The 23,452-nt window shown below is 38.1% G+C and overlaps 1 protein-coding gene across 1 annotated transcript in view; it reads left to right on the top strand.

Moving 5' to 3' along the window:
- Positions 1-22,883, top strand: part of SLC30A7 (solute carrier family 30 member 7) — an 82,365-nt gene extending 59,482 nt beyond the window's left edge. The window contains exons 9-12 of the mRNA XM_021690272.1: positions 3,865-3,955; positions 9,795-9,944; positions 19,272-19,363; positions 22,585-22,883. Coding sequence (XP_021545947.1) covers positions 3,865-3,955; positions 9,795-9,944; positions 19,272-19,319 — 289 coding nt within the window. The 3' untranslated portion in view covers positions 19,320-19,363; positions 22,585-22,883. The remainder of the gene's footprint in view (positions 1-3,864; positions 3,956-9,794; positions 9,945-19,271; positions 19,364-22,584) is intronic.
- Positions 22,884-23,452: the final 569 nt, after the last annotated feature.

The following is a 23,452-nucleotide window of genomic DNA, read 5'->3' on the forward strand; positions in this document are numbered from 1 at the left end:
ATAATAAATGTTTGTTGACTTGAACTTTCCAAAATTGAAGTTAGAGTCCAAAGACTTGGTCTTATTATTCTAGCGCTCCTACTCACTAGCTGTGTCCTTAGGCAAGTTACTTTGGTGTTCTAGACCTTCATTTCCAACTCTAGAGTTAGATTCCATCTGGTTCTAGAAAATCTGATGCCAAGCAGAGTATACAGTAGTGCTTAATAATTGCTTATTCATAGCAATTGCTTAATAAAATTCATTTGTGGGATTACCTAATTAGTGATGGAGTAAATCAGTTTGCCAAGTATATCTCATCTCATTTGGTGACTTTTTTTTTTTTTTTTGGATGTATACAAATAACATTTTCTTTCATTTCCAAATAATTCTTGCACTAGTGTTCTTTGTAGTTTGACCATTTTTTTCTTATTGAATGAAAAGCGAAGATGGAAGAAATTGCCTATTTAATCCACGTCCTCATTTTACAGATGAGAAAACTGATGCTCTGGAAGGCTATACAATTTGTCCAAAGTTATTTAATGGCAGAATTAGAAACCAGGTATCATGGTTTCTAGTTGAGTGCATTTTCCACCTCAGATATCTTTAGGCATTATTAGAGTTCCTTAGGATAAAGATTGAAGAAGAAATGATGAAAAGAGCTAAATTTTTCTATGTGCCTCCTAGAGGAGGCATAAAAAAAAACCTCTTTTTTTATTCTCAGAGTTTTTTCATATTCTAGGAGGACCATTTTGGTGCCTCACTTTCTGAATAGTAGTAAGGAAAGTAGGAAAACCTAAAAATTGTAAGTTAGGTATATAAAAATATTCCTTCCTGATCCTTCCCTTTTCCCTAAAAATGATGGAGAGAGGAAAGAAAAGTGTCATAATGGTTGAATTGTACCTTATGAGTCTACCATCTTGTTTCTCTTTGCCTTTTTTATAACCCAGGGAATCCTCACCTTATAGTACCAGCACAGTAGATAGAAACAGACACTGCTCTTCAGGTTAGATGAAGGGATAACCAATATTCTTTTACTGTCAGAATCCCTAACCCCACTTCCAGTTGCTTTTTCCCCCTTTAACCTTACCACAGGTATCAGTTTTTTTGTTGTTTTTTTTTAATAGGAGCCCAGAGAGGACATTTCATACAGGTTGGAAAACAATTTGGGATCAGGAAATATACCCTAGAAGGGGTGACACTTGAGATTTTATTTTTTATTTATTTATTTTTAAAGATTTTATTTATTTATTTGAGAGAGAGAGACACAGCGAGAGAGGCAACACAAGCAGGGGGAGTGGAAGAGGGAGAAACAGGCTTCCCGATGAGCAGGGAGCCCGACGTGGGGCTCGATCCCAGGACCCTGGGATCATGACCTGAGCTGAAGGCAGTTGCTTAACCGACTGAGACACCCAGGTGCCCCGACACTTGAGATTTTAGAGAAGGACTAGAAGCCAGACTACAGGGCAGTTTAGGGACACTCTAGGCAGAGGTAACAGCATGAGCAAAGCATGAAAAGAAGGAACAGCCAAAAGTAAAGTGCAGGGGCGCCTGGGTGGCTCAGTCGGTTAAGCAACTGCCTTCGGCTCAGGTCATGATCCTAGACTCCTGGGATCGAGCCCCGCATCAGGCTCCTTGCAGGGAGTCTGCTTCTCCCTCTCCCTCTACCTGCTACTCTGCCTGCTTGTGCGCTCTCTCTGTCTCTCTCTCTCTCTCATAAATAAATAAATAAATAAATAAATATCTTTAAAAAAACAAAAGTAAAGTGCAAGTATGTTTATTTAGAGGGCTGAAAATGTGAAGCAAGGATAGAAGGCGAAGCTAGGTGGGGCAGATCTAAAAATATACCATGTTAAAGAGCTTACATTTAATCCCCAAGATATTGGGGAGCTTTTAAGGGATTTTTTTAATGGGGAAGGGATAGGATCAGATACTGATTTTAGATAAATTAGTCTAATAGTCTTATGAAGAATGGTTGTATTAGTTATCTAAGGATGCATAACAAATTATACAGAAACCTAGTAGCTAAAATAACAGGCATTATCTTATAGTTTACTTTGGTTCAGGAACCTGATCATAGCCAGTGAGGCTCTCTGGCTCAGGCTCATTCACAAGATGCCAGTCAAGGTGTCAGCCAGGGCTACAGTCATTCCCAGGTTCATTTGGGGGGAGAATCCACTTCTAAGCTCACTGAAGTGGTTATTGAAAGTAGTCAGTTCCTTCTGTACTCTTGGACTGAGGGTCTCAGTTCCTCTCCAGAGGTATCCCTCAGTGCTTTGTCACTTGAGCCTCTCCATAAAACAGCTCACAGCCTGACAGCCATGAGCAAAGAAGTGAGAGAGCAAGAGAGCAGGGTGAACAAGATGGAAGGCGGAGTCTTCTAATCTAATTTTAGAAATTTAGAAGTACCATCTTGTCACTTTTGCTGTACTTTATTCATTAGCAGCAAGTCACTAGATCCAGCCCACACTCAAGAGAAGAGTTAGGGGATTACACAAGTCGCTGCACTGTTTCTTCACTATATCCAATTAGACACCAGTTATTTCTCTCAGTTATCTGTTTAATTTTCCTAGTTGTCTCTGTTCCTGTCTTATTATCCAAGTACTTATCACTGTGCACATAAAGTGTGGGAGTGGACTTGTCATTGCTTCCCTGTGGCCATTTCCTATGTCTTTGTTATTTTAATGTCTTGTCTTCCTTTCCACCTGTCAGAAATACCACTAATTTTGGGAGTGCCTGGCTGGCTCAGTTAGAGGAGCATGTACTCTTGATCTTGGGGTCCTGAGTTCAAGCCCCATGTTGGGTGTAGTGATTACTTAAGTAACAATAAAACTTGAAAAAGAAATATCACTAATTTTTGAGGTACATTTCAACTTCTACCTTTCTTGAAATGTATATATGTTCCTTTTATCTCTGTCTCCGACAGCTATAATTAGGAGGGGTCTTTGGAAATTTTGAGATTCTCCAAGTTTAAAAGAGAGCACTGGCTTAAGCTATTAAGTATAACGAAGCTCTCTCTCCGTCTGCCTGTGGAGCAGTGCCTTGCCACCCTGATTCACTGGAATCGTGTGGAGAGCTTTTTAAAAAGAGATGCCTTAAAAAAAAAAAAAAAAAAAACAGATGGCCTTGACCTTCCCTCAAAGATTCTGATTTAATATGTCAGAAATGAAAACAAGACTGTAAGGTGAATTTGATGTCTAAATAAGAGAACTATTGCATTAGAGTCACCCTTATCATTATACTGTTGTTTCTGTACATTTAATCATCCAAATAGCTTAAAGCAGTAATTTCCAAATACTGGTGGAGAGCTAGCTACATCAACACACACAGACATTTGGGCCCTATCACTAACAGTGTTGATACACTAGATCTGTGGATATATCCAGGCTTCTGTATTTTTTAAATAATGAAAGAAGACCGATATATAATTGGGTTATAAAAATATTGGATGAATGGACTAATGTACCATATTAATTTTTTTGTATATTCCTTTACAGTACTATTCAGATACATACATGTAAATATTTGATAAACATTAAGGACCAATTGACCATGATATGTCTTAGAGATTACTTTGGAAGATTCTGGCCAGTTGAAATCATATTTTAAATAGTAGTTGAATGACTGCTATGTTTAGATTTTTAGATGCTCCAGTACTATTCAGTAGTATAGTTTAGTGTTTCATACATTGGTACATTTTATCTAGCTCTTTTATTTTAGATAATAACTTACTGATCACATGAAAAATTTAAGAACGACTAGATTCTTTTTCCTCATATTATTCTGATAAATCTTGATACATTCTAGTATAGAGTTATATTATTACTTTCTTACAGAATGGGATTGTCAGAATGTGGCTTTAATAAATTTTTTCTTCCTTTTCTTTAGTGTTATTCCTCTTTTAAGAGAGTCTGTTGGAATATTAATGCAGAGAACTCCTCCGGTGTTAGAAAATGCTCTGCCTCAGTGCTACCAGAGGGTAAGTTTCAAAGCTTCCAAACCATTAGATTTTATATTGTTTCCAAGCTGTTAGGGTTTTTAACTTTGACAAATATGGGTAGCATATGTGTAATTTAGTATTTCTTCCAAGATTGAATGCTAACCATGAATGCCATTTATACAAACCAGAATAAAATCATTGGAAAATATTGAACTATACTAAAGAAAATGTGGTAGAAATTGTTCTCATGTAGAATTTGAGCAGTTCTTTTAAAATATAGATACAAATAGCAGATGATATAAACATTTATTCAGTATATTTTTTGAGCTCCTACTTTGTGCCAGAAATTCTAATAAGGTACTAAGGATATAAGGGTAAGCAAGACAGACAGTGTCTGTGCTCAAAGAGATTGTGGTTTAGTGGGGAAAAACAGGTACTAAATAATAAATTGATAAATAAGAAAATATCCATAATAGTTACTATAACAGAAATTTTAAAAAGTGATGTAGTAGACATGGATGATTACCTTAGATTCACGAAGGAGGTCATATTCAAGGAAATTGAAACCTTGATGACAAGAAGGAGCCAGCCTTATGAAAATCCTGGAGAAGAGTGTTTTAGGCAAAGGAACACTTTATGCTAATGCAGAAGTTCTACGGCTGGAACTAATTTAGAGTTGTGAAGACCAGAAGAAAAGGTCACTGTGGCTAAAGCATAGTCAATAAAGGGATTGGCTGGAAAGGGGAGAGAATAGTAGGGGCCAGATCATACAGAGATTTTTGGTCTTACTAAGAGGTTTTGATTTAATTTTAATCCAGTGGGAAGTATTAGAAAGTTTTTAGGGAGGAAGAGTGTCATAAAACTTGTGTTTTTAAAAGATTATTCTGCTTGCTATTGGAGAACAAATTCTAGAGAGAATGAAAGCAAAGAAAACCAGTTATGAGGTTCTTGTCATTTAAGTGGGGCAAAATGGTGGTTAGGACTACCGAGGGAGCAGTGAAGATGGAGGTAAGGACACATTTGGGATAAATTTTTGGAGATGGATTATATTAGTGGAGGGGAGAAAAAATGTTCACTCTCAACTAGGTAGATGCTGGTACCATTTGTTAAGATTAAGGCTGTGTTGATGCAGGTTTGAGGATGGAAAATCCACACACACCCCCCCCCAAATCAAGAGTTCTAATCTGGGTATGTTAAAATTGAGATGCCTTCTATACTCTTAGGGGAAATGTCAGTGAAGTAGTTGGACATGAAAATCTGGTGTTTTAAGGAAAGATTAGGACTAGGAAAAGTTCTGAGTCATCAATATATGAATAATAAAATATTGGGGGGGTGCCTGGGTGGCTCAGTCGTTAAGCGTCTGCCTTCGGCTCAGGTCCTGATCCCAGGGTGCTGGGCTTGAGCCCCACATCGGGCTCCCTGCTCAGCGGGAAGCCTGCTTCTCCCTCTCCCACTCCCCCTGCTCATGTTCCCTTTCTCGCTCGCTCTCTCTTTCTCTGTCAAATAAATAAAATCTTTAAAAAAATAAAATAAAATAAAACATTGGGATTATGTGAGATTCCCTTGGGAGAATTAAGCTCTTTTCTTTTTAGCTTTACTTTCAGCTCCAGGTTTACAGCACAGGTGGTGGGGAAGCCAGAAAAGGGAGTGGTTAGGAAGGGAGCTGGAAAACCAAAAGAGCATAGTCTCTCAGAGCTGAAGAAGGAAGCAGTGATCCACTTTCTGTGGGGCAAGCAAGGTACGAACAGAGAAGTGATCATTGGTTGGCATCGTGAACAGCGCTAATAACCTGGATGAGACCAGTTTCAGAGGAGTTTGGGGAGAAGAGCATGATTTGAGTAGACTAAGGAGAAAATGAATTACGGAAGTAAAGACAGTAGCTACAGACAACTCTTTTAAGAAGTGTGGCTGTTAAAGGGAGCAAAGAAATGAGTTGACAGCCTGAGTATGGATATAGTATCAGGGCAGGGCTGTTTGTTTTTAAAATAGGATATTCTGGGATAGTGCTGTCCCATAGAACTTTCTCCTATAATGGAAATACTATATAATCTGCAATGCTCAGTATGGAAATCACAAGCAAAATGAGCACCTGATGTATGGCTAGAACAACTGATTTTTTAGTGTAGTTTAATTCTCCTTATTTAAATAGCCACATGTGTCTGGTGATTTCTGTATTACACAGTGCAGTTCTAGAGCATGTTTGTTATTGATAGGAACAGGCCATCCTAGAGGAAGAAATCAATGATACGGTAATAAAGGTGGTCATTACAAGAATGAAGTTCTTGAGAAGATGAAGAAAGATTGAACCATGGGTGCCTGGGTGGCTCAGTTGGTTAAGAGTCAGACTCTTGATTTCGGCTCAGGTCATGATCTCAGGGTGGTGGGTTCGAGCCCTGTGTTGGCGCAGAGCCTTTAAGATTCCCCCTCTACCCCTCCCTCCCACCTTCCCTCCCTGTTTGTACTCTCTCTCTCTCTCTCTCAAGAAAAAAAAGAAAAGGATAGAACCAGTAGCAGTATGGAGGAATTCAGTGTAGAGGGGAGCCAGGGGTACTGTATTCCTGGAGGGGAGGCAGAAAGTGCTGACATAGATGAGGGTCAACTGGTGGATTTGGTGGTACAGGATAAGGGATTTTTATGTGCTTCTATTTTATCATTTATAAGGCAGTATAATCAAACACTCCTCTGGCTCAGAACGCCAGAGGAGGGGCACCTGGGTGGCTCAGTTGGTTAAGCGTCCGCCTTCATTCCAGGTCGTGATCCCCAGGTCCTGGGATCAAGCCTTGTGTCCTCCCAGCTCAGCGGGGAGCCTGCTTCTTCCTCCCACTCTGTCTCCCTCTCTGCTTGTGCTCTCTAAATCTTTTAAAAGGGGAGGAGGGGGGCGCCTGGGTGGCTCAGTCGGTTAAGCGTCTGCCTTCAGCTCAGGTCATAATCCCAGGGTCCTGGGATCGAGCCCCGCATTGGTTGTCCCTCTGCCTCTCCCTCTGCCTGCTTGTGCTCTGTCAAATAAATAAAACCTTGAAGGAAGGAAGGAAGGGATGAGGAGAAGCTGTAAAAAGGTTTTTTTAGATAAGAAAGTGAAGTGTTGCCCATTTATCATTTGTGGTTATCATTTTAAGGTAGGGTAGTCATCATAACTGTGAAAGGAAAGGGCAATTTATTGAATGCTTACTATAAGATGGTCCCTGTACTAATTGTTTTACATATACGGTTTCTGGTCTTCACCATATCCATACAGGGTAAGTTTTGTCTTCCTTTCCATAGGTAAAATTGAGGCTCAGAGAATTTAAGTAACTCATCCAAGGTCACAAATGCTAGTGGCTGAACCAGAATTCTAATCCATATCTTTCTGATTCCAAAGCTCATGCCCTTTCTATTATACCACACTGTTAGAGTAGGAAAAGCATCTGTGACTACGCTTTCCCCAAATTGTTTAACTTGAGGAGAGTTAAAGCCAGTTTGTATAGGAACATTCCTTAGTCTTAGCTACAAGAGTACTTGCATTCTTAGAGGTAGAAGAGATCTATTCATTCGGTTGTTTCATTCACAGTAGACCATCCCGTGAGGATGCCATTCAGAAACATGTAGAGTGATACCAGGTTCAAGCCACTATGTCATCAGAATCCCGAAAGAGGAAGAGTCCACCTTGACCTCTTTTCCCAGTAAAAGCAGTTTTTAAAAAGGCCACAGTTGGTATTGTCTCAAATTTCCTACCAACTGTTTTGGAGTTTATAGAAAATAATGCCTACATTGATCAAATTCTGATAAAAAATGAAAATTTTTGATAGTTCTCGGTTCAACTTTTTCTTAATTAATATCCCAAATAGGTTACTTAAAAATCAGAGGATCTCAGAATTGAAAAGGATGTTGACTTTTTGATAATAGGCATTCTAGCAGGTGTGAGGTGGTATTTCATTTGGTTTTGATTTGCATTTCCCTGATGATTAGTGAGTTGAGCATGTTTCACTGTTGGCCATCTGTATGTCTTCTCTGGAAAAATGTCTATTCCCATCCTCTGTCCATTTTTTAATCAGTTTGGTTTTTTGCTATTGAGTTGTATGAGTTCTTTTTATATTTTGGACATTAACCTCTACCTTCTCAATTTTTAATTGTCCTTTCACATTTTCTATTTTTTTCTCTTATGGCATTTTTTTTTAAATTATGGCATTTTCTATATTTCCAGAAACTTATCCCTTTTGTCTGTTTCAAAGTTGTGTTTTTATTTTGTGTGCGTTTATGTATATTTATCATACACACACATACACACACAATTTACTAAGCACTTACTTGGGCCAGGCACTGTTTTAGATGCTAAGGATACAAAACATAAAAAAAAGAAAAGAAAAAAATTCCCTGCCCTTTTGAGCTTAAGTTCTGCTGGAGAGACAGGCAATAAAAAATATAAATAATATGAATGAATAATGCAGTGTATGATATTATGCTCCAAAAAGTAAAACATAGCAGAGAAACATAAAAGTGAAAACATTATTATTTTACATAGAGTAACAGGAGACCAAGAGTACAGGAGTTATAGTAGCTTACTGAGAAGATGACATCTGAGTAAAAACCCAAACAAAGTGGACCAAGTAGAAATCTGGAAGGAAGGTACACTTCAGACAGAGGGAATAGCAAGTACCCTGCGGCAGGAGTGTGCCAGACTTTTCAGCCAATGGTGAGGAGGCTGGTTTAGCTGAGGAAGAGAGGGCAAGGGGACGCCTAGTAGGAGAGAAGGTGATTAGGTAACAAGTGGGCCATGTGACATGGACCCATATAAGTCATTGTGAAAGCTTTGATTTTTATTCAGAGTAAGGTGGGAAGCCATTGGAGGATTTTAAACAGCCAAGTGGCAGCATCTGACCTAAAGTAACAGGATCGCAGTTGGAATACCGTGATGAGAATAGATGGAAAAGATGCAAGGCCAGAAATGGACCAGTTACTATAATATTATATTATTACACTTATACTATTATAATAATCCAGACTAGAGATAATGCTGTCTTCAGCTAGGCTGATAGTAGTAGATGGTGAGAATGTTTGGATTCCACTCAGTGGTAATACTTTGTGTATTCACAAGCTACACATTCATATAGTATTCCCTTTTATGGTTTTTAAAATCTGTTATTTGTAGTTGTTCTTTTTCATGGAAAAAGGCATGGAAACAGTTCCTGTTTGTTTTTTTTTCTTTTCCAAACCTCCTTCAGAGTTTGTCTTGCCAGTGGTTGTCAGCCTTAGGCTATGAAAACCTTAAGGAGCCATCGTAAAAACTGAGAGACGTCCTTCTCTTTTTTGTTGTCACATGATTTAGAGAAGAGTATATGTTGGCATTTAGCTCCTTGGGGGAGCTTGGGGATGCAAAGGGTCCTATAGTTTCTGACACAGGGAAAAACCGTCCTGTCCAAAATATGCCCCCTTTGGGAGACACTGACTTCTCTACTTCAGTAATCTTTTAAAGAACTAGTTTTTTGATACTGTGAATTCTAGTAGTTTCTAAGTCTCTGGACCATTGATTTCTGTCCTTTATTTCCTTCCTTCCTATTTCTTTGAGTTTACTTTGTTGTTCTTCTAGTTTCTAAATGCAAATGAGTTTATACTTGTTTTCTGATCAATGTACTTGAAAGTGTAAATTTCCGTCTAGGTGCTCTCTCAGCTGTGCCCTACAAATTTTGGCACGTGATCATTCCCATTTCCCAAACACCTCCCATGGCACATAATGAACTAGAGAACAGAATCCATGTTTACTGAATATGTTGCATAATAATAGTATTACAGTTAATAATCTAAATAGCAGTTTAGTGAACTGCAGCATAATAATAATAATAAAACAGCATACATAAAAAATAAGGGGGCCCTATGATGTTAATATTTGCCCTTTCTGTTTCAGGTGCAGCAGTTGCAAGGAGTTTACAGTTTACAAGAACAGCACTTCTGGACCTTATGTTCTGATGTTTATGTTGGGACCTTGAAATTAGTAGTAGCCCCTGATGCTGATGCCAGGTGGATTTTAAGCCAAACACATAATATTTTTACTCAGGTATGACTTTTTCATTAAATTCTTAAAGATCTTTGAATTTATCTTATCTACTAGTTTAAAAAATATTTACTACTTAACATGTTAAATATGTATGTATATAAATATATATATACGCACACACACATGCAATACTATGAGGAAAGCATAAAAGTACTTTTTTTCAACCATACAGGCAAAATTGGGAGATCTTATTTTAGTTAATACTCTTAAGGAAGATAGTCCTGTTCTCTCATTATACTGATTTGAATTCTTAAGAAAAAGTAGATTCTCCTTTACCGTATACTCCTTATATAAGACATGTTAAATGCTGTTTAAAGCCAAGAACTAAAATAGCATTTGGAATAAGAATAATGTCTTGTCAGTGGCTTTAACTAAAAGTAGACTATGTTAACGTTTTTGTGTGATAGCAAAGCCATAGTTCTGTGTGGTTTAAAGCTTAATATTCTGTTGTATTTGGAATCATAAATTAGTCACTGCATGCCTGCAGCCAAATCATTTGACTTGATGCTTATTCTGTCTTGAGTTGACATAGTCATGTGACTGATAATGTAAGAGTGATATATATGATTCTGTATCTGCTGGGAGAATAAGAACATCATGTCAAGAACATCTAAGGAAAGAGTGAGAGAATACAAATTTTTTTTCATTCCAGTTTGCTGGAAATATTTGGCGAAAAATCTAGATGTCGACACTGCTGCTAAAATTACCTAACACATAGATCTAATGAGGAACTGTTTCCATGCCTTAAAAATGTGTGCTTAAAAACTGGCCTGTGCCTCCTGGTGTGATGCAGTGAGAGTGTGGGGTACTTTTGCCCGAAATGGTTAATGTGAATCTAGTCACTAGCAGAACAAACCCAGCTTGTAGAAACTTCTATAAGACTGTTAGCCTGGGGGCGCCTGGGTGGCTCAGTCGTTAAGCATCTGCCTTCAGCTCAGGTCATGATCCTGGGATCAAGCCCCGCATTGGGCTTCCTGCTCAGCGGAGAGCCTGCTTCTCCTTCTCCCACTCCCCCTGCTTGTGTTCCCTCTCTCTCTGTGTCTCTCTCTCTCAAATAAATAAATAAAATCTTTAAAAAAAAAAAAAAAAGACTGTTAGCCTAGATTCTTACCAAGTGTTAGTGTCATGAAAAGGGGGGAAAAACAGTGTGGAGTTAACTTCACAGTTGAATGCAGTGTCTTACCTTGATTGAATCTTAGATTGGGGGAAAAAAAAACAGGCATAGAGGAAACTGTTGGGTAACTGGGAAATTTGAATATGGACTGCATAATAGTTCATAATAATTGTGTAGGTGTTAGATTTCTTGGGTGCAATAATGGATTGGGGTTATCGAAGAATGCTCCATTCTTAGCAGATCCATGCTGAAGGATTTAGTGGCGAAGGATCAGGATATCTAATTTTCAGATGTTTCAACAGAAGTAAAAAGATTATAAATAAATATACTTAGAGAGAAATAAAGCAAATGTGGCAAAATATTAGCAATTGGTGAATATAGGTGATTTTATTTTTTAAAAAAAGTTAAAAAACAAAAACTTTGGAGGCTCCTCATTGCCACCAGGATAAAACCCAAACTTTCTAGCATGACCCCATTAACTTTTCAAGCCTCTGCTATTCATTCCCATATACTTCATACCCCTCTAGACTGTTTACTTTTCTGTGTGGGACAAAGATCCTACTCTAATGTAAAGGTCCAATTCAATTGTTACTTTCTCTCTGAAGCAGAAAGACCCCTCTAAGCTGCATAACTTTATCTTTTGATATACATATTTATCTGCAGGTTTCTTCCAAATATGATTTTGCATTCTCAATGCTTAGAAAAATGTATGTGTATAATAAATTTGTTGAACAAACAAATTCTTAAATCTGTATTTGACCAACACCATCTTTATGTGTGCTAAGTATGGAAAAATATGGTTGGGTTCCCATTGGTCTTTTTAACCACAGCACAAAAAGATGGCAATGGTATAAAGAATTAGAGATATAGACAGAGATACACACACACAGGGAAAGAAGGAGAGAAAAAGAAGAAGAGGAAGAGAAACAGATACATCATATCTTCAGACACGGACAACAGAATATAATATGCAGTTTAAATTCAGGATCTTAGCATAAATTAAATGTCTCTCTTCTCTAATAATGAGAAATGTATGGTTATGTTCCTTTGGGAATAAGTAATGAAATAATTTTATGTGTAGTCAACAGCAAGACTTAGTCTACTACGAAGCACTGTGCTGGTACCACTTACTCCAGAATTTTAATAACTAGGTCCCTTCTTTAACAGACACTCTTAAGTCTGTATGACTTTCTTGTAATGAGGCATGCAAGACCTTCACAGTATGTCTGAATCCTTCTCACATCTTTCAACAGGGGGTGTTTTATTTTTGTTTTCCATTGGTGATTCTTTTTTTTTTTTTAATGTTATGTTAGTCACCATACAATACATCATTGCTTTTTGATGTAGTGATCCACGAGTTACTGTTTTCATATAACACCCAGCGCTCCATGCAGTATGTGCCCTCCTTAAATACCCATTGCCGGGCTAACCCATCCCCCCACCCCCCTCCCCTCTAAAACCCTCAGTTTGTTTCTCAGAGTCCATAGTCTCTCATGGTTCGTCTCTCCCTCCTACTCCCCCCCCTTCATTTTTCCCTTCCTTCTCTTAATGTCCTCCATGCTATTCCTTATGTTCCACAAATAAGTGAAACCATATGATAATTGACTTGCTCTACTTGACTTATTTCACTTAGCATAATCTCCTCCAGTCCCATCCATGTTGATGTAAAAGTTGGGTATTCATCCTTTCTGATGGCTGAGTAATAGTCCATTGTATATATGGACCACATCTTCTTTATCCACTCATCTGTTGAAGGGCATCTCGGCTCTTTCCACAGTTTGCTTATTGCGGACATTGCTGCTATGAACATTGGGGTGCATATGGCCCTTCTTTTCACTACATTTGTGTCTTTGGGGTAAATACCCAGTAGTGCGATTGCTGGGTCATAGGGTAGCTCTATTTTTAATTTTTTGAGGCACCTCCACACTGTTTTCCAAAATGGCTGTACCAACTTGCATTCCCACCAACAGTATAAGAGGGTTCCCCTTTCTCCAACTTTGCCAACATTTGTTGTTTCTTGCCTTGTCAATTTTTGCCATTCTAACTGGTGTAAGGTGGTATCTCAGTGTGGTTTTGATTTGAATTTCCCTGATGGCTAATGATGATGAACATTTTTTCATGTGTCTGTTAGCCATTTGTATGTCCTCTTTGGAGAAGTGTCTGTTCATGTCTACTGCCCATTTTTGACTTGATTATTTGTTTTTTTGGGTGTTGATTTCGAGAAATTCTTTATAGATTTTGGATACCAGCCCTTTATCTGTAGTGTCATTTGCAAATATCTTCTCCCATTCTAAACAGGGGGTGTTTTAGAGGCAAAAGTGGCTCTTATGTGGCTGCAATAACCTTGCTTTTTCACTGTCATTTCTAGATCATCGTTCTTTCCTTTACCCTGTCTCCTAGTTATACTGTGTCCTTCACCCTCCTAATGTGAGCTTCTGTTGACCTCCAGGACATGCCGCAGTACTCTCCTAAGACTTGGGCACTTAGTCACGGTTTTCCCTCTGAAGGAATGCAGTTTCTAGGTTTAGAAATGCGCAAGCAGCTGTGTCCATTCTTAGGAACTGCTGAAGTTGTAACTGAAGTAGGTGGAGATGGCTTCTTCTGGCAACCTTAGACATCTTGGCTTTTAAAATGGCTGAAGCTGAAAGTTTATTTAGCTGCTTCTTTGGTTTTGGAAACTGTATTTGGGTTTTGAAATTTTTTTTGAAAATTTTTAAGCTCTGAAAAATATTTTCAGCCTTTTCATCAGCCAAGGTCAAGCCCACTCTATTTCATTCCTTGCAGAGCAGGACCTTGTGGTGAAGATGGTTCAATACATTTTTTTCCAGAGGGGAGGGGGAACCACCCTACTAATGACTTCTATTCCATACCTTTAATGATTTTAAAGTTTCTTAGTGATCATTGTTTTAGTTCTGATATATGCAGAATTGAAGTTCCGAAAGACTAAAAGAAGGATTTCCTCAGTAATAAGTTATACTTTTTGGTTTTAGGACATTTTCAGGTGTCTTTCTTATAACTGATCTTTTTTTTTTTTAAGATTTTATTTATTTATTTGACACAGAGAGAGCACAAGTGGGCAGAGCAGTAGGCAGAGGGTGAGGGAGAAGCAGGCTCCGCACTGAGCAGGGAGCCCGATGTGGGGCTCAATCCCAGGACCCTGGGATCATGACCTGAGCCAAAGGCAGCCGCTTACCTGACTGAGCCACCCAGGCGTCCATTATAACTGACCTTAAATCAGAATTTAAGTGATAGCTTTTGGTTAAAAAAGTTCTTGTTAAAATATCTATGAAGACAACTTTAAACTGAAAACATCAGCTTGAGAATTACAACTTTCTATTCTATTGATAAAACTGTAAGCTTCATGACTACTTTAGAACTGTATATTAGGCATGTCCGTTTTATTTGCATTTTCCATGGTATCAGTCTTTAACAGCCAGCTAAAGCTGTGCCTGAATAGAGAGTAAAATAAGTGAATTGGTGAACTTAGATTCCTTAGGAATTATTAGGTAAGGGATAATCCAATTTTTAAACTACAAGGTTTTCTGTTGGCATAGAAAAAGTTTTCTCTCCCATTCTCCCCTGCACTACCTTTTTAAAAATGAGTTATCATTTGAGAATTGATGAAATAGACAACTTATTTTTTATATTTAGTGTATGAACAAGAAGATTAAGATGGCAATTTAACATTTTATGTGTCTTTTAAACTTGCTGATATCATGTTAATTTTTTTAATATACTGTTTTGTTAGAAATAATGTTTGAAGAAAAATCTAGAATATGCTTGTTTCGTTGTGCTCTTCGGTTCCACAAAGCACAGAAGACAATCACCTAAAACATGCTATCTACTCCCTGATAGAACTTTTTTTTTTTTTAAGATTTTATTTATTTGACAGAGAGTGTGAGAGAGCACAAGCAGAGGGAGCAGTAGAAGGAGAGGGAGAAACAGGCTCCCCGTGGAGCAGGGAGCCCAATGTGGGGCTCGATCCCAAGACCCTGGGATCATGACCTGAGCTGAAGGCAGACGCTTAACCATCTGAGCCACCCAGGCACCCCCCTGATAGAACTTCTATCTTGATTTCTTTCATCTTTTCTCCTCTCCTGCCTATTTCTGTTATGCATGTTAAGTCCTGAACCCCCAGCTTCCTGCTTCACCTTTTTGTGCTCTAGCCTCTAGCCTCAAAATAGCAGTTCACTCTGATACCCAGGAAGGAACCAGAAAGCCTCCTCACATGCGCAAATGGGAGTTCCCCAAGTTTCAGGAACCTCCCCAGCCTCCATGCTCCTGATACCTTCCTGCCTGACCGCTGACGTCACCCAGCCTCCTGTCTGCGGAAGGGTAGGGGGAGCCAGTGGGAGAAGCTACTTACCCCTCTCCAGGGGACTAGCTAGTTTCCACCCTCTTTGTTTGTTTTCCTGTCTGTAGGTTTTCATCTGTCACAAGCGTCAGTTCTGCTTGCCAACTCTGCAACTTCTCCTTAGCCAGCTTTCCATTTTCTTCATCTATGTGCTTGATGCGTACCAGAACCTAACCTCCTCAGAGGTTGGAGTAAACAGCCATGGGATGGGAGGCCAACAGGGCCCTAGGTTCATTGTTTGTAATTAACCCACAAGGGTTAAGCCCTCACTGGTTGGCTGGTAGAGGGCAGAAACTGCAGCAGCAACAGCAGCTGGGCCTTCAGTGAGAGCCCACCGCGCACCAGGCGCTGTAACAGCTGCTTAACACATCACTCCAGCCTCCTTATAAACAAGGGCTGTTCTTCGCAATTTATGGAAAAAGGAACCCAGGCCCAAGTTACTGCTCATGCCTTATAATGTCATATTCACTCACTGTTCACTAATTCTGAGAGGATTTAGGTTTCACATGGAAGACTAAGGCAGTTTTCAAGACTTCATTTTAAAAGGATAAAGATTAATGTTCTATGTTCAGTCAAAAACTAAAGTAGAAAGTTTCTGTGGAATTGGTAGAGAACACAAACCAATAATTTTCTATAGCCATATTCCTGTGTATTTCTCTCTCTCTCTTTTTTTTTCACTCCTGATTTGTTTTCCTTTCCACAAAATGAATATTGATAATGAGGATATTCTAAGTCTATGGCACCAGGTTAACATTTATTTTCTTAGGAGTGCATGTGTTAAAAACAAGTCTTAACGATTTAAAAAAGTGTTGACTGAATTATGGTTTACATGACTCTCATGATATAAGACACAATGAATATTATATGGTTTTCCCTTGTTTAAGACAAGGCTTTTAAAGGCCAGGCTCCGACTCCCAGTGCCATCCCAGTGGTAGAATGTTTGATGCAACTGAGCCCTGTTTTGATCTGCTAGAGTATTTGTCTTGTCTTTATGGTGTGGATAAACTGTATAGAAAACCTGGTTTGTATTCAGGGAGTAGCTGACTCACTAGGAGTCTTTGGAAATTCTTCTTTTCTCTCTGCTTTGAAGGAAATTGAGAAAGGAACATGGGAAGTTGGAAAACTTGAAGCCATCCCCGTCAGGACAGCTGGATGAAGCAAAATGACTTTTTCTGTTAGACAGCTTTTATGTAAAGCTGTAGCCCCTCAGGGGAAAGATATAAGCTTGAGTAATTAACTCATGATTATGCAAAGATCCATTTACCTAGCCTCTTTGTTTTTCCTCTTTTTTTACTGCCTTGGGCTAACCTCATTTCTTATTACCATCTTCACCGTACTAGGGCTGGGGCTGAGGGAAGTGGTAGGGGTAGTAATAGGAGCCCAACTTATTTTGACCATTTTACTTTCATTAACAATTTTGTTGGAAGAGAAAAGGAATTAAGCCAGTTTACTTGGGCAGTAGTTGTTTTTTTCTTAAGGTTAGATATACAAGAATTTTGCAGAAGAGTTCCTTAGTTATTTCAGAGACCATCTGGGTTGAGTAAATCAGATATATTTACAACAAAAAATAATAATTTATTTTAATAGCCTTTAGCCTTTTATAGCATATGAAATCCTTTCTCATATATTCACATATAATCCTTACAGTGGTACCTCAGATGTAACAAGGGCTTATTAAATACTTTCAAATATTGGATGAACATATAACAATTTTGTGAGATAAGTAGACTTGGTATTTATCAGTGCTTTTAAAATGAGAAAAACTGAGGTTTGGTTTTAAATCTTAGCTCAAAATCATGCAGATGTTAAGTTCTGTCTTTTTTCTGCCATAAGCCTCTTTAAGGAAAGGCTGCTATTAAATGTAGTTTCCATAAATTGAAATAACAAACAATTTTGAATTATAGAGCTTTAACTTGCCCACAGCAAGGATTTTTTTATTTTATTATTACTATTATTATTATTACTATTATTTATTTTTAATGAGGCAAGAAAGCTAAAACCTTTTCTGTGCTGATAAGTTTCTAGGCTCTACCCAGCTTTTTATCCCATTTGAGTGGTCCCTGCTCCTCTCACCCATTCATTAGTGTTATACAGAGCCCACCTACTTGAATGGTAGGAAAAAAAGCCATGCTAGAAATCACTGTAGTGTTATCCCCCACTCTGATTTTTTTTTTCCCTTTCCATTAATACTCTAATTTGCCTTTCATTCTTTGATACTGACCAAAAAATGCTTATTATAGCTATGTATACTTTAATGTTAAAAAGTTATTTTTACTTGAAAGAAGGAATTTAGTAGTAGAATTTCTGTTCATCCAACAAGCATTTATTGATCACTTACCATGTGCCAGGCACTATTTGAGGTACTAGGAATCAGCAATGAAAAAACAAAGACAAAATCCTTGTTTTGTAGAGATAACGTTATAACGGGTGAGCGTCAGCAAACACAGCAATGGAGGTGATGTGAAATGGTCAGGTTTTGGGATTGGGCTACTTTGAAAGTAAGGCAGACAGGTTTTCCTAATGGGTTGAGTGTGAGAGAAAGAAGGGTCTTTAAGTTGTAACATCGAGGATGGCATTGAGCTGTAGATGATACAAGATCACCAGGCTTGGGGGGAGGAAGTAGTGTTTTAATACTTGTCAGACGTCCAGGTAGAACTGTGAAGTAGATGGTAGGTAGGTTCCAGTGGGGAATACAAGTGTGGGAGGTGTGAGCATGTAGATGGTACTAAAAGTCTGGATACTAGATGAGATCAGCTAGGGAACAAATGGAGAAAAAGAAGGAATCTGAGGACTGAGCCTTTGCATATTTCAGTGCTTAGTGCTCAAAGGTAGGAGGAAGAACCAGCAAAGGAGATTGAGGAAGACTGATAATTGAGGTAAAAGGTCACCAGTGAGTATTCTCTGAAAGCCAAGTGAGAAAAACTGTTTCAGTAGGAAAGAGTGCGCACCTTTGTCCTCACTGTTAGAGTAAGTACTAAGAGGACTGACAGGTGAGTACTGGTCTGAGCAACTTGGAGGTGACCCTGACAAACACCTTTGCAAAGTGGTGGGTGGCAAAAGTTCAGTTGAAATGCGTTCAAGAGAGGGGCACCTGGGTGGCTCAGTCGTTAAGCGTCTGCCTTCAGCTGAGGTCATGATCCCAGGGTCCTGGATCGAGCCCCACGTCGGGCTCCCTGCTTGGCCTGGAAGCCTGCTTCTCCCTCTCCCGCTCCCCCTGCTTGTGTTCCCTGTCTCGCTGTGTCTCTCTCTGTCACATAAATAAAAAATCTTTAAAAAAAAAGAAATGCATTCAAGAGAGAATAGAGAAAAGGAGTTGTAGACAGCATATATACAACAATTGATAAAATAGGAGAGTTGGGAGCAATTTTGAGAGGCAGTCCTTGAATAGCGGGTTCATCTCCAAAATTGAAGAGAGGCGTTAGAATGTAATTAAATAATCAACAGATGGTCCTACTTAAGTATTTGCTCATCGTCCATCACAGGAATATTGAGACCGGATCGCTCTATGATTTTAGTAGCCAGTTAGGCAAGCACTTTGCTGTCTTTAGTAGAATAACAGTAGATGGGTAACCTCATTGTTCCAGATTTCACTTGGACACGGTTTGTAATCAATAGCATGGCTTTCTTCTGTAGAGGTAAATGGGGGACCTTTTTGCAATTATGAAAATACTTATTTCTAAGATAAAATTACTGGCCCTTTCTGATGAAGAATGGAGAATTATTTTCCAGAGGCAAAAAAGAAAAACAATGCTTTCCTTTTTCAAAAAAATGAGATTTTTTTTTTTTCTATTACTTTTCTGAAATGTATAGTCTGCTATTAGATTGATTTTCTGATTTTTTTTTTTTTTAAACTTTTCAGGCTGGAGTGAGACAGCTTTATGTACAGATTGACTTCGCGGCCATGTAACGAATGAAAAGAAATTATCCTTTTTGGGGGACCTAATATTTCCGGTACTGTACAATCCCAAATGTTGTACCTAGCTTTTTAGAACAGAAAAATCGTCACTACAGTTCCCCAGCGCCAAGTAGACCAGGTAGCGTCAGCAGTTTGTGCTCTGCCAGGAAGGAGCTCATAGCTAAGGGAGCAGAACTAGGAGGAGCTCTCCTGGACTTTTGGTCGTGTCTTTTGTGCTCTTCCCTCCAAACCATTTTAATTTCTGACGTTTGTAGTTTTGTCCCAGGATGTTATTTTTTGTTTGTGTACCTTTTTTTTTTTTTTTTTTTCCATTTTCAAAAATGCCCTCAGCCCTAGTGGTCATCCTAGCGAGTCCGAATTCAGATGCTGGGCTTCCAGTCATCTGCACAGTCTTCACTGAAGCTGCTGGAAACCACTGCTTTCATTTCCACAAAACTAGTGTTATTTAAAAAAAAAAAAGAAATCATTTTATATGTAATGTCACAATGGTTGACATTCTTCAGTATAATCATATGTTTGTAAAATTGTTTGTACCTTGCAAACTTATGAACCAAACCATATTGGGTTTTCAAAGTGCCTTTGTATCAGAAAATGTATTTGCCAGCATAATAATGTACCATCAAAGGTCATGCATATGGGTTTTTTTAATGGATAATTCTATAATCTGTATGAAGTAAGACTCTTATAAGTGATGTGTACAGATTGTCTGTGTGTGTACTTCCAGCCTAGGTTTAAAGATATGAAAAGTTTCCTCTTACTGCTCTATCTCATCGAAAAATAGAAGGTGTTATTTTGCTTTTTAAATCAAATTCAATTATCACATTATTCTGTGGACTGTGTTTTCAAAACTTTGCAAATGCATCTGTTATATAGACGATTGTTTTGACTTACTTAAAACATCTGCTAAATCCCAAATTTCTCTGAAAGCTACTGTGTCTGTGAAAACTTCCCTATGTGTCTCCTTGCTGTTTTTATGGGTTTTATTTTTATTTTTTATTTTTTTAGAGACTTGGGGGAGAAGGGGCAGAGGGAGAGAGAGACTCTTAGGCGGGCTCCACGCCCAGCATGGAGCCTGACACCAGGCTCAATCTCACAACCCTGTGACCGTGACCTGAGCCGAAATCAAGAGTCGGATGCTTAACCCACTGAACCACCCAGGTGCCCCTATGGATTTTATTAATGAAAGGCAATGTAGAGGGAAGGCAGAAATGGTTGTGACAATTTACTTTGTTTTTTCATTCTTCAAATGCCAAGTCATACAATTTGTTTTCCGGTGCAAGCATTGCACAAATACAGTTGCTTTCAGAAACCTAAAAGCAGCATTTTATTGAGTTTCAACTATTGAAGATACAGATCAATTGTGATAAAACAGGTGTCTTAGAAGTTAATAAACAAGTTGATTTCTAAAGGTTTTTGTGTATTTGAAAAATAAAATTGTGATTTGAGAGGACAAGTGCTTGAACACTCAAATATTCTCTGTGTTTTTGAAGAAATTGATCTGGATAGACATTTACCCATTGTTCTTCATTTTATCACAATGTATGTTCCCTTTTAACTTTAAAAATCTGAAAATTCTTGGGGAAAAAAACTCTGCAGGATGGAAGTGATTGTTTAGAATGTAGACCAATAATAAGCACTTTTTCACGGATGGGGCAGAAATCGCTGTTGATTTTGTCTAAGTTTTAGAGTAGCTTTCTCCCTATTTCTGATCTACAATTTATGAACTAAAGTGTATTAGGAAAACTGGACTACTTTCTTAATGCTTTCCTAAAATGCTGCAGATTGCTATGAGCTGTTGACAGTCTCCTTTTTGCAGATTAAGCAGTATTTTCAAAACATTTTTACTTACTGCCAGGCAGTTCTAAAGCTAAGAATTCCTGCAGTAAAATGTGTTTAACTAAAACAGTTGTTGAGATGTTTTAGGAGGGAAAGTATAAAAGGAAATGTCCTGATAACATACTACTTTTTCATTATAAGTGTAAGTGACTATTTGGAAGTTTGCATCCACTCCGAGCCTGATAGAAGCCTGGAATATTCTGTGGGTTTTGGCATATTGTGGAAAATGTCAGATCTAGATGAAGGTGGGAATTTTGGCTGTGTGCCTTTAAAAGCTAATATTATATGTAATTGTACTGATTGTTCACATATGGAGACAGTATTTTCACTGGCATGTAAACTTGAGCAGTGCATTTTGAAGGTCCAGTTCTGCCTTTCATCAGGCCCTCCATTCCAAGTAAAGTTTTTGTCAAAATATGCATCATTTTAACTATACTCTGAATACACAAGTGCATGCATATGTGTTTTTTCTTTGATAAGGCATTGAGCATACAGATTATTAGACTGATATGGAACCCTAATTTTGCACCTATTACAAGACATTTCCAGCTCATATCATTTGGTGGGTTGGCATTAACATTTATGCTTTAATTAAATGTCCTTAAACCTGTGTGTGCAGCAGTGGACAAATCAGTGTGAGAAAAAGCAATCTTGTTCTAACAAATACTCGGTCTCACCTGTGTTTCTGGCACAGACCTATTTATTGCTAAAGTAGATAATTTCACTGAGAAACACTACCTGATTGTTGTAATAGATTTGAGATGTCTCTATGGTTAACTCTTGGGGGGGGGGGGGGGGAAGGGCAGGGAGTCTTTGAGTATAACTTTGCTAGTATTTTAAAAATCAAAATATTCCCTGGAGAACAAATTTGTTTCGCTCTGGGAAAGTTTACCTTGCTAAGTAAATTTCCCCAAACAGAAATATACCTATATTAGTTTTGTGTTTTAAAATCTAGATTGTATTACTCAAAGGGCTTACCATATGTGTGACTTTATTTTGCTGACTCCCTGTGCACTTTTGTGAAGGACAGTGTGTAGTTTATCTGTAGCTCTATATTCCTCTTGTCGTCGCCAAGCGGTCTTCTGCAGAGGCATAAGGAAGTAGCAGCAGATGGTAGTGGCATCTACCTTTGTCTCCGGATGCTTCAGCATTCTTCAAAGCCTCCGTGTAGACCCCAGTAACCAAAATACTGTGACTTGTGCACCTTTGTAAAGCAGCCCAATCAGTGACTCCAGATGCAATTGATCAGAGTTCTATAATGTTTTTACCTGCTATGGAAGAATCAATTTTATAGAGATTATGGTAGCATCCTCATATAATGCTGGGATTTAAGAACAAAAATATGTCATTGCTCAACATAGAATTTTACATCTAAGGGACTGTCCTTAAAAGCAGTCTCGTTCTACCTCTCATTTTACAGATGAGAACACTGAAGCCCAGAAATGCTGTCATTTACTCACAGTCGCAGAGATAATTAGTGGCAAAGCCAAGACTAGAGTCCAGGTCTTGTGACTCCAGGTCAAGTTCTTTCTCCTCTACTGTGCTGCCTGCCTCTCCAGTGTAATATTTGCCTTTCTGTAAATGTGATGAAAAAGCATTTGTAAATAAAGGAAAGCTGACCTCCATTTTTGGTACATTAAGGCACTTTATAAATGGAGTTTTATTGTCTTATTTTTCATAAGTAATTATGAGGTTTAGAATATTATTTCCATACTTCCATTATGAGGTTTAGAATATTCTTTATGGAAAATATAATTTTTGTACTCTTACTTTTTTACTCTTATGAAACCAGTTCCTGATTTTTAAAATACGATGACATCTGTGCTTTGGATACTTTTAACTTGTGAATTTTTCTGTTAATTGCCCAAGGCTAAATCCAATTTAAGGATTGCTTAGTTTCTTTATTTTGTTTATATTCTGTGAGCTGGTACTTTTTAGAAACCAGGCTAATTCTTACAGGTCGTATCATTTCACTCTTGATACTTTAGTTTTCACTTACTGGGGAGCTTTTTGGATTTTTAACATTTATTCTCAGAGCCACACAAAATTGGGCATTAAATTAAATATAGAACAAAACAGGTCTTTTAATTCAGTAGGGTGAAATTTTGAAGTCTTACCAGAACCCCAAATGTTAAATTGCTTACTCTCAACATAAAAGCATTACCTTGATAAAATTAAACTTTTTTCTTTCTGTCACCATCTTCAAAACAGAAATTATTTTCCAGTTCACGAGAACTTTGGCAAAAAAAAGAAAAAATTTTATTTTTTGAAGAACACTCATTAAAAGT

The sequence above is a fragment of the Neomonachus schauinslandi genome, chromosome 4 (assembly GCF_002201575.2).
Source record: "Neomonachus schauinslandi chromosome 4, ASM220157v2, whole genome shotgun sequence".
Taxonomy (NCBI): Eukaryota; Metazoa; Chordata; class Mammalia; order Carnivora; family Phocidae; genus Neomonachus; species Neomonachus schauinslandi.